A 12,083-nucleotide genomic window follows, 5' to 3' on the forward strand; every position below is an offset into this window, starting at 1 on the left:
TTTTATTGTTAGGGGAATAATTAAATGCTACAATAACAAGGTTGCAAAACAAAAGGGCAAAACGTCTTCCACAGTTTCAGTGAATTTTCTCCATGTCTAGTAACCTTTGACTCATTGAAGCCTGGTTTGGGTAATCCAAATTTGCTGAGACTTGTATACGTTGAAAGCTGTGTGACTACATTTCAGCTGATGCTGACTTATTTTCAGAAGCATACCTCTCTGTCTCTGGTACAGTATGTCATTCAGGCTGGATGTGTTCACACTGTAAACGCCACAGGCTTCAACTCACATGGGGATTATTTCATGTCTGTCCTGTCCTGTGATTTGCATTGTGATGAAAGTGCCTCAAGTGCGTAATTTCAGTGGGAGGAGCAAACCATTGGCCGGTCTATAGAGTGGATCAAAGAACCCAACAATACAATGTGGAGACGTGATCAACATGATCAGCAACATCTGGTGACAGCCAGCGTAGTCCTGCCTCTATACTGAGAAATGCACGGTACCAGTCTTTAATAAAAGTCCAATAAGTTCCATTCATTTATTATCACCTGAAAAACAATCACTTACTTTTATACATTTCTCAAATCAAGTAGTAAGTTAAATCTCAAAACAGTTGGTACTGACTGACTGACTAACTAATGTATATCTTAAGATAATGATCTGGAGTACAGGAGGGTCACCTGAGTTGAGTGGTGTGAGCTTAATCACCTTCATATCAACGCCACAGAGACAAAGGACGTGGTGACCGTCTTCTGCAGGAAGGTTCATCAGATCACTCCAGTGATCATCGAGGGTTTGGACATTGGGATCATGGGTTAATATGAAAACCTGGGTGTTTACTTCAACAACAAACTTAACTGAATTATAAATACAGATGTCCTAAGAAGTAAGAAGGGCCAAAGTCATGTTGAGAGGGACAGGAAAAGGCTGGATAAGCATGCAGCTCAGTCCTGGAATAACCTCTGGACCCTAGTGAGGAAAGTGGGTGAGATGGTGGCAAACAACACTCACTGAAGAAACACTGTATCAGTATTAAACTTGTGAAGTAATAATCCTGTGTCACAGCACTTTTTCATGCCTCTGTCTGCAGTGAAATGCTGTGTTTTGTATATTATGTGTTATGACCCCTGGGTTACTCTGTTTCTGATTTTCTGTTTTCCTTGTGTCTTGTTGGTTTCCTGTTTTATTTTGAAGCCCTTTCTGGTGTGTGTGCCTACTGTGGTTAGTTTTCCTTCCTGTCCTGCCTGCCCTGATGTGATTCACCTGCATCTTATTAGATTCACCTGTGTCGAATTATCTCTGGTCCCTTGTGCATTTAGTCATGCTCCATAATGTCATTATGGATGCTCCAAACTTTTCCTGTTTGTTCCTTTATGTTTCCATGTGATTTATAATGTTCTGCTCCCTGTTCCTTTCCCTTTATTCTGTCTTATTTCAAACATCAGTTCAAACATCTGTCCAGCAATTGGTTCCTCTTTTTTTTTGTCAAAATTGATTTATTTTTAATGTCTTCTATTATTTTCTTGTCTAAATGTTAACTGTATTTTCTCTTCTTATTCTATTCACATTTTGTACTTTGTCACTCGTCTACTCTCTGACCCTAGTAACTAGTGCATTTCTCCTGTGTGGGATCAATAAAGTTCAAATCTAATCTAATCCAAAATGGCAGCACATCGTCGATTACTTGCAAAAGTGTGTCGCATGCTCAAAATCCTTGGTTTATCTCTATGTCAATGTCGGCGCCATCAGAATGACAAGTCCCTGTATCATTGTTTACAAACATGATGGTGAGAAATATTAATGGATAAGCTGTATATTATATAATTATAGTGTCAATATAATATACTGTATATATAGTGATTGAAAACACAGTGCTACATGGGGGAGACTGATAAAAAAGACATTGGACAGTATTCATGTTGAATATATTTTAGATTTAATCGACCTGTAACATTACAGTACCTTTTCACTGCAATACATAAAATAGAAAGGTTTTTTAATTTAGCATTGTGTAATCCAAAAGAAAAGATAAAGCTCCTTTAGTAAATTATTTCAGGAAACGCTCTCTGAAATGTTCTGGTTTCTTTTCTCCATAAAACAAAGAAACCATTAAAACTGAATAAGTGTGGCCATAGCCCCCAGGTGGGTTGTGAAGCTACTGCAAATGGGCCATGAGAGTTCATTTAAATAAATACATACAAAGGTTTTTCATTTTAATTAAGTTTTACACAACCATAAAATATTTTACTAAGTAATCAGAAATAATAAAACCAAGCAATGGGCTGTGAAGTATGTGTTCTTCCTGTCTATATACAGTCTGTAACAGTTTTGTTTGCACTGCAGCTAATAGCATGTATTGTATTGTTCATCATCTCTTGGTAAGGGTTAGGGTTAGTTGCCCTCTGACAGGTCAGCCAAAACTCACAGACAAGTTCTTTCCAAAAGCAATCAGAAAATGCTGTGAGGTTTCCATCCAAAGTGTGACCTGGGGCCAAAGTCAGCCTGGCCCTGGAGACTGAATTCCATGTGGATCTTTATATGGACACGCACACGTTATTGCTTAATTCATTTCTATCTCAGAGATGGGCATTAGGGAACTTCATAATGGCACCCTTTTGATTCACTGTAAATAATTCAAATAAATAATTATGAAATTTAAGTGGATTACTCACACACATAATGGGTCTTAGCAGCAAATCTCATTGTCTGAAGGACCGAAACAACACCTGGTTGTTAATAAAGAATTCTTACCTTGGAGGAAGAACTGATTACACCTTTTTACTTCTTGTCCATCATTTTCACATCACATTACTTTTCATTAGATAAATGCTTGCTTTGATCCTCTGATGAGGTTGATCACCTGAGTTTGTTCAAATAACAAAGTTATTTTAGCCATTTTATTGTGTACCTCAAGCCGGGAGTCTCTGCAAAAATTTCATTATGTCCTCATAATGACAATAAAAATTCTTGAATCTTGAATCTTGAAAAAAAAACTAGTATAGAATATATATACATACAGACTGCAGGCCCCTCTGTTAGTAGGAATGAGGATTGAGAGAAATCATAATTTCTTAATGCAACTGGTCTATATGGATGAATTTGAAGCGACACAATTGTTTAAAGAAGGAGTTGGAACTTTGGACTTAGTTGAAGAGGGTGGGACTACGGGCGGAGCCATTTTTTCCCTCACATTTTGGAAGCAGCCAGTAGAGGGCGACAGCTGCACAGGCGTCAACACGTCATGTGTTAGAAGAAGAAGGAGTGACGTCAGCGCGTTTGAGCATGCCTACTTCGCTCCAACATAAACAAAGACAGGACGCAGCACAAGAAAAACTGCTCTCTCCGTTTATTTTATATGCTAATATTATAAAGACATTTGGGAGCGACTTATTCCTGGAGCAATGGAAAACGCGTTACTGATGCGAGTGAGTGTATTTACTGACCAGGGAGGGAGGAAATACATGGAAGATGTGACCGAGATTATAGTGGAGCCAGAGCCGGGAGAAGATGAGCCGACGTCGGGTGAGCAGGAGGAGACAGGCGGTGGAGACTGTGCGGTCAACTCTCCGGAGGAAAAAATACACAAGCTCCATAACGGTGAAGTCACCGGCTCCCCCGAACTACCAGGTTTAACCTTTGACCCAGAGCCAAAAGCAGACGAAAGTTCATCGGCGAATCCGTGTTCACCGGGAGGTCAGAGCACACCGGGAGACCTGCAGACAGCCGCCAGCCGTTCCCGCCGTTCCGTCGCGTTCTTCGCAGTGTTTGACGGTCACGGGGGTCGCGAGGCTGCGCAGTTTGCGCAAGACTATTTGTGGGAGTTCATGAAGAAGCAGCGCGGCTTCTGGTCCAATTGTGACCGGGAAGTATGCGCCGCTATACGTAAAGGATTTGTGGCGTGTCACCACGCGATGTGGAAGAAGCTGCGTGAGTTTGCTGACACTTTCCTCAAGTTATAACGTTTGAACATATCAACTGTCAACGTGGGGCTGTTTAATTGATGTGAACGTGTGTTAAACGTCCGCTGCAGACAACAGTCTGTGGCCTACAGCCGCTTTGTTTGGCCGGTTTTATGGAGCGTGCTGCACACTCAGCTAGCTAATAAAGCGAAAACCTCGAATATTCGTTAGACTCTGTAATCCACTCTCGTTCAGTTGCATCCAAAAACTCTACTAGCATCACGTTCTTTCTCTACAAGATGATATCACGGGTTTCACGGAGGCAACACATCTAGCTACGCTAGCATTAGCCGGTTCATTATAATAACAAAGCCTGCTACAGCAGTTCCCTCTCAAACACACACACACACACACGTATATATACACACATACATGCACTCAACTATACACGTGTTGAAAGTGTACTGTTTTTGGCGGATTACGTTTTTATTGTCGTCGCTGTATCTGCTAACAAACAACATGTTACTACAACACGCAATTTGTTTAGGTGTGTATGTGGATATGTCTGGACAAGTCAGCTGTTTTACAGCTGTTGTGTGCGTGCGCACACATTCACAAACATAGGGTGTGTGCAAGGCACAATACTCCGTTTCTTCGGGACAGACCTGTTCATTCGATCACAGTGTTGATGTCAGGCTGAAAGTGTAGTAACAATAGTGTTACATCACAAGCTACTACTGATCATTGTATCGATCAATGAGCTCAAAAACATTGGTTGATTCATTCATTTGGACAGTCAAAGCCAAGCCTTCTGCCTAACGCTGCAGTGTGTAATATTTAAATACAAACAAATGTCTATTACATTCAAATCCACTGTTTATATATAAATAAGTTCACATAATGCTCATAATACTTCTTGGCGGTGTTTATCTCCTGTCTAACAGTTTACTCTGCTGTTAAATGTGTGGTTCATTGTACTTGAGGTGGAGGTGTAATATGAGCAGTTATAAGCAGCAGATGGTTATAACCTTTGTAAATACTGTATATTAATTTGTCTGTCTTATCTTCTCTCAGCCGAATGGCCAAAGACTCTCACAGGCCTTCCAAGCACATCAGGCACCACAGCCAGTGTTGTGGTTATCAGAGGGAACCGCATGTATGTGGCCCACGTTGGGGACTCTGCAGTAGTTCTAGGGATCCAGGATGATCCCACAGTTCCATTCATCAGAGCTGTGGAAGTTACACAAGACCACAAACCCGAACTCCCCAGAGAGAGGGAGCGTATTGAAGGTTTAGGAGGGAGGTAAGGCTTCATGCATAAGTCACCCTGCCTTTGTATTTTATTCAAATACCAAATAATGTTATTAGTTCCCTGGTGTAGCTGACTTCCTGCTGAACTCTATAGAGTTGGGAATCAATGACGAATGGGGATTCTGTGTAGTTTTTATTTCTCTTTCAAGGAACAAGACAAACTTCAGATTAGAAACAGCTTTCATGTAGCAATACCCTCACCTCCCCGCTTTCTTCAACAAAGTGGGGATTGTTAACCAAGAAGCATCTCTCTTTTTTACACTAGTAGAACAAATTGTTATCTGTCTCAGGGATAAAGTTCTTTCTACCGTCTGTGATACATTTACTGATAAGCTGTCATAGTGATTTGCCCTTTGTTGTTTGACAACAATCAAATCTTTATACTGACAAAGCTGTGGGTAAACTCCACCGTTTCAAGAGTTAACGGTTGTGCAAGTGGTTACAGAAGTGTTATGGAGTAGACACAACACTATTACTACATCACTTAAAAGCCCTTCTCCACCTGGTTAAAAATCCAACCAACACCATCAAAGATCTGGCTTCTGTCTTCATTAGGAATTGAAATTGCAGTTTTTAATTTATTTATCTGTTTCTGATCAATATGACACACTTCTGTTGCCTCTACCACTATACTCAGAGTAGTGAGCTAAAATAGTTAAATTGCTTCGGATTTTGAAAGAGGGGCTAAAGTGAAAGATATAAATGTATAACCACCTTTCCCCTATCAGTGCTCTCCATGGTGCTGTCTCCTCTTGTGTGTTTCACAATGATTGTTTATGCAAAGTTTGTGATAACAAATAAAGACTCGCGTTAGGGAAAATAACAGAACTTTACTGGCAATGGGAGATGAGTATATAGCCTTTTAATAGATTTGGTTGTGTTGTGAAAAAGCCACAGAGTATATCTGCAAATATTGGTGTAAAAGATATAGAATGATTAGAAGAGGAGGATTAAGTTGAATTTAAATTAATTTAAATCATGACTTGATGAAACAAAACACAAACTGAAAACTGTTACTTTGATACAAGTAGAATTTATCACAAAGAAAGTGTGGTTGATAAATGAACTGTTGAGCAGTTGAGTGTAATTGTTGTTGCAGCAGCACATGAATAACCTCTGATGTAGTTTTTAAATCACCCTCTCTGTTCTCTCTCCCCTGTTTGTGCTGACAGTGTCATCAAGAAATCTGGAGTGAATCGTGTGGTCTGGAAGAGGCCAAGACTGAGTCACAACGGCCCAGTGCGTCGCAGCACTGTCATCGACCAGATACCATTCTTGGCAGTAGCCAGGGCACTAGGTGGCGTACTGTTTACATTAATGTCAAGCTATACTGTAAAAACAATTGGATACAATTAGCCAGTCATGTTTTTGTCAAAACCAGTGGTGTCTTCATCAGTGTCTGTCTTTTGTCCACAGGTGATCTGTGGAGCTACGACTTCTACAGTGGCGAGTTTGTTGTTTCTCCTGAGCCAGACACCTGTGTGGTGACCCTGGACCCCAAAAAACATCGCTACATCATCCTCGGCAGTGACGGTCTGTGGAACATGGTGCCACCTCAGGAGGCCGTCTCCATGTGTCAGAACAACAGCGAAGTGACAGTGAGTGTAAGCTGCATTAGCAAAGACTTTTAATGTAAATAGTATATATAGTACAGTAGTGGCTGTAACCGTAACTGTTGTTACGAGCTTCTATTTTAGTAGCTTGTCTGGCTGTTGCATTTGAGTACCGTGGGAAAAGCTGGACTCTACTTGACCTATGTCATACTTACTTGAGCATGAGTGCCGCTTGATCGCTGCAATTAACATAGTGGGAAAGTGGAGTGTCAAAAATGTATTAAAATTGTCCAGCTGACGGGAACCCTGTGTTTTACTACATACTGTTTAATAATTAATCAACTCCTTGGTAATATTTTTTGGTCTGATATAGTTTAATCTGAACTGACGGCCCTAAAAAGTCACCGCTCGCTGATGCTCGTAAAACCCGCTCGCTCGCTGACTCTCGCTCTCTTCTCCTCTCACATATACACTTTTCCTGCCTCCAGTACTGGAAGGGCCAATCTGTCTTGTCCCCACCGTCCATACACAAAACCTACGCCCTTTGTTGTAACGGTCCACTAAATAAAAATGTCGGGTTTAATTGTGCTCATAATTACAGTTAATGGGTCGGGTCAACCCAGACAGATTGTGCACAGGTTTGGGTCAGGCTGTTTTTCTTTTTGGGGGGTCTGATCTAAACTCTACTGACAATGACAGATGGCCACCTTGTGGCCTGCCTGAGACTTGCAACCAGCTCCTATTGCCCTGACTACAAGAAACTAGCTTCCTCTTCCCGGTGTCAGAGGTCACACTAATGTAGGAAAATGCATTAATTGTCATCTTTCAGCAACTCACAAAATACTTTTTTTTATTAATATCTGGATGGATCGGTTTCTTGTGTACATTGTAATTACATAATTGAAATGCTGTCAGCAAGCGATGTGAACTAGGAGATCTCGACAGACTAGATTTTAAAGTAGATCTTGATTTAAAGATCTACCCCTGGTGTAACATGTCTGTTTTTTGTTTTCAATCACAGTCAGTCACACTTGCTTTGGTTTGATATGCCTGCACTCAGTTTTGCATTTTGAACATTTAAATACCCGATGGTCACTTGTGTGGACTCCAGGGATCCTGTGTAGATTAAGGACTGGTTTCCTTTAGATGTTTAGATGTACACGTTTTATACTACAATTTTACCATTTACTCACACATTCCTAAAGCACTTCTATATCAAGTCACTTCTGCACTTTCAAGGTGAAGTCAAGTAAATCTCGTTGTACAACTTGTATAATGACAATAAAGGCATTCTATCTTCTATCTTCTATGTAACTCCCCCTTTAAAAGTTATAAAAAGTATGTGGTTTTAAAGTGGTTAAAAGGCCCTGCAATGATACTTGAAAAACAATCCAACACAAATATGGGTGTAATAACAACACTCTCTGTTTCAGGCACCTATTGGTGTATCAAGTGCCAGACAGCTCGTCAGCCATGCTCTTCTACGGTGGCGCCAGCGGATGTTGCGTGCCGATAACACCAGTGCCATTGTAATAGCCCTGCAGGAGTCGGGCACATCGCAGGACACGCTGCACCACGAGGAGGTGCTTCTCGACCTGTCCAAGGTATCCCAGTGTCCTCCCACCTCCTTATCCCGTGCTGACACTCCTCTACTCCAGGTGTGCGCAAGGACACAATACCACCTATTCGATAACAAAACACACTTTTTAATAGCTGCACCGTGATCTTTTTTTTTTTTCTTTTTTACTAAAATGTGAAAACATTTAGTCAGATTTTTTCATTTGTGTTATATTATTATACTTCACAATTCTAATTACTAATTACTAATGTTTTTATTAGTAGGTGTAAGTACAGTTTGTCATCCCTCGTTTTTTTCTTTTCCCCTGCAGCGGCCTCCAGAGGAAGACCCTCCCTCTGACATGTGTGATTTCCTCCCTGCCCTGGAGCGTCGAGATGGCTTATCAGGAAGCAGCAGCCTGTACCACATGAATTTGTCTGACCCGTTCGCTCTGACTCCACTGTGTCCGAACAGTAGCGCTGAGCTGCCCAGTCAGTCCAGTCCCAGTGACAGGACAGCTGGCAGAAGGACACCCAGCAACAAAAGAACTAATGATGGATCATCATCATCATCATCATCGTCGTCATCAGGCCACTCGGCCAAGAAAAGCCGGCGCAGGTCTGTAGACAGGCCACCACTGGTGCAGCACAACGCAGAGAAGAAACAGAAGGAGTCCACTAACGGCTCCCCCATCCTCCAACAGCATAACAAGACAACTGTGTGTGTGTACTGAACAGGGTTGCAGTACTCACATCCAGGACTCTGACATTTTTTCAGGCCTTGGAGTTGAGCATTTGGACTTGACAGAACCGAGAACCTGAACTTTTATTTGAAATCGGAAATTGAGACAAATGTGACCTCAGCTCTCTGACCCATCACCCTCTGAGCAGGGCCACTTGTTCTGGGGCGAACACTCCAGTCATGTGGTACCAACTTATGGCCACGCACGCACTTTGCAGTTGCTTATGACGGAGCACTGCTACCTTGATCACAGTTAGGTTTATTTCTGATTTACACATGTAAAGTTCAGGCTACAGCATATTAAGCCAACTCTGGAGTTGAAAAACATTCTGGAGGCACCCATGTGTATTTCCTTTTGAGTAATTGACCAATTAGTAGTTTGATCAGAAAATAATCTATGAACTTGGATCAGATAAAAAAAAAAAACCTACATATAGTATGTACTATAAAAATATCACAATGATTTTAATTGATGAATTTAGAATCTTCACAGACCTTCTGGCTGTGCTGGGACCCCCCACCCCCCATGGTTCCAAAAGAGGTACCCAATCACTTCCCTAAAGACTGACGAAATATCAGAAAAGCCTCTTGTGTGAGCATTTTTAGTTGAAGCTGTATTTGTTTGTTTGGTTGTATAACTTCAGTTTTACTTCTCTCGTGGTGAGTCGTGAAGCTAACAGCCATTCAGAGTGATTCCTCTTTCATTTACACCTTTGCTGCTAATTCCCAGCCTTTAAACAGACCTGGAACCAGTTTGACTTTGACTCAGATTCAAACAGTGAAGACTCTTTTAAAGCACTGCTACTAAATCACACACACACACACACCAGGGTTCCCACGAGCCCTTGAAATCCTTGAACGTTTGTGAATTTTAAAAAGGAATTTAGAAAGTGCCCTAAATAAACATGGATCCTTGAACGTGCTTGAATTTTGTGCAAGAAAGAAGTTAAGTTGATAATTAGGTCTCCCTGCATTGCTTGATGTGTGTAGACTAGGCCTACACAGAACAAACGTTAGAACTTATATAGTTCTAATTGTTGTTTTTGGACACTGTCCACTGTCTCTCTCTGTTCCATGCAGAACAATGAGCGAGTAAGAGCGGGTGAATCGGCTCTTATTAGTTGCCCTTCCATCTTAAGCTGTGCCAGCACATTTGGTCCTTAAATTTAAGGGACTTGGTCTTGGAAAGTCCTTGAATTTTATGTCAATCAGAGTGTGGGAACCCTGACATACACACACACACACACACAGCTAGCTGCCTCCCACTGTCATCCCTGTGTCCGTGGCATCCACTTGTGTTTGCAGTTGTCCTGCACATTCTGGCAACTCAAAACAATCTTATAAAAAGTCTGGTCCTCTCGCTCAGCACCAGTACAGTACAGTACAGTACAGTGCATCTTGTGTCAGTGTTTTAAAGAAAATAAGTAATCATTCTGAAAGGCTTCACTTTTGTCTGCAAACACTTGTATTTACTGGTGTAAATATTACACATTTTACAGTAGTGTCTTAAGAAGTAGGAAACAGTGTTCATTTAAAACAAATATATATATTTTTATACATTATTATATTGTATTATAATAATAATAATAACACATGGTATTTCCTTTTACATCCACCTCAGCTCTAGTGTTCTCTCTAGTTCCAAATAGCAGTGTGTACACCCTGTATTTTTATTCTTCTCATTTTATTTAATCACTGGAGATTTGTCTTGAATATGAAGGTGCTGCTAAAGTCACAAATCAGTAAGCTATTGCATTGTATATGATGGGTGAGTATATGTAGTGGGTGTTGTTTTTGTTTTTTTATATATTTGACATGACAACATCTACCCTGGTGAAGTTGTGTTTTTAGGTTTTGTATCTTAATGCCTTAATCCCGCAAACGGTCATGTTACATTGTTGTGATATTCTTTTCTCTGTGTTTCCATGAATGCCTTTCAGCAGTGCTCAAGCTTTGGCAGGAGTTGGTGTGTCTGTTTTTATCAGTATGCATTTTTTCTCTCCTTTCCGCTTGCTAACAACTTCCCTTGGTTCAGAAGGACCAAAAAAAATATTGTTGTTTGCAATCAATGTTTGTGATTGGTTAGCGCTGCCTGACTTCCATTGTGGCTGCACAACATCACGTCTTACATGTATTGCAATAAGAAAAATGCTCTGTCACAAGCATGTTGAACCCCACACATGTGACTGTTTCATCACCGTCGTATCCTGCCACCTTATTTTATTTTGTTTGCACCAAGGTTACTTGGTTTTTATAGTGTTCTCCGTATACAAGCCATTGTTCCTTCCACTCTGCAGCGATACTCTTACTGATGTATGCACAAGGGTCATTTGTGAATAAATAACATACTGCGTTGACTTTCTGAGGGAATATTTTTGCACTACTATAGTGACGTAATGTCTTTGCGAAGGGACTTTTTTCATTTTCAAGACGACGTGGAAAGAATCAAATGTCATGACTGGAGTTATAAATGAAAGCATTGTAAATGGAAAATGTTTCAGAGTGATTTAATTTAATTTAAGAAGAAGGGTGTTCTGATTTGAATGAACACTACAGGAGAATTACACAGATGGAACCGATGTCTAAATCCTTGTAAAACCTTGTTTTATGATAATGTATTTTCATGGAGCCAAGTATGATTTTAACTAGAATTTGTAACATGGATTTTGAATCATTCAAAATATTGTAAATTATCGATTAAAATGTCAAGTAATGATGATGCTGATGTTTGATGTGTTCTTTCTGCAAATACAATCTCTTTCATAAATTATATGCTGTTACTATGTTTTATATAATCTCATAAATCTGCTCATTTACCCTGTTGAATAATGATACACCAGATTCAGATGACTCAGAGTAAGTGATTATTAGGTGTTTCACTGGTAAATGATTCACTTGCTCCTCAAAACAAGGCATTTTTAGGATTGGTAAACACAGACTGACACCATTTTTCGATATTTAATGGACAAACCACTAATTATGAAATAAATAATTTTGATTCAACAATTATACATCATCATG

The 12,083-nt window shown here is 40.3% G+C and overlaps 1 protein-coding gene across 3 annotated transcripts; it reads left to right on the plus strand.

The window, feature by feature from the left end:
• The first annotated feature begins 3,100 nt into the window (after positions 1-3,100).
• ppm1da (protein phosphatase, Mg2+/Mn2+ dependent, 1Da) lies at positions 3,101-11,779 on the plus strand. 3 transcript variants are annotated; one of them, XM_058634525.1, is made up of 6 exons: positions 3,101-3,927; positions 4,974-5,202; positions 6,383-6,507; positions 6,627-6,814; positions 8,197-8,367; positions 8,653-11,779. In XM_058634525.1, exons 1-6 carry the CDS (start codon positions 3,402-3,404, stop codon positions 9,052-9,054), a joined length of 1,641 nt encoding a protein of 546 aa, XP_058490508.1. In that variant the 5' UTR covers positions 3,101-3,401; the 3' UTR covers positions 9,055-11,779. The 3 variants fall into 3 exon arrangements, with proteins under 3 accessions (XP_058490508.1, XP_058490506.1, XP_058490507.1); XM_058634523.1 differs by having other exon boundaries at positions 3,103-3,927; positions 8,197-8,421; XM_058634524.1 differs by having other exon boundaries at positions 3,106-3,927; positions 6,627-6,808; positions 8,197-8,421.
• The last annotated feature ends 304 nt before the right edge of the window (positions 11,780-12,083 follow it).

The sequence above is a fragment of the Solea solea genome, chromosome 7 (genome assembly GCF_958295425.1).
Source record: "Solea solea chromosome 7, fSolSol10.1, whole genome shotgun sequence".
In the NCBI taxonomy this organism is placed as follows: domain Eukaryota; kingdom Metazoa; phylum Chordata; class Actinopteri; order Pleuronectiformes; family Soleidae; genus Solea; species Solea solea.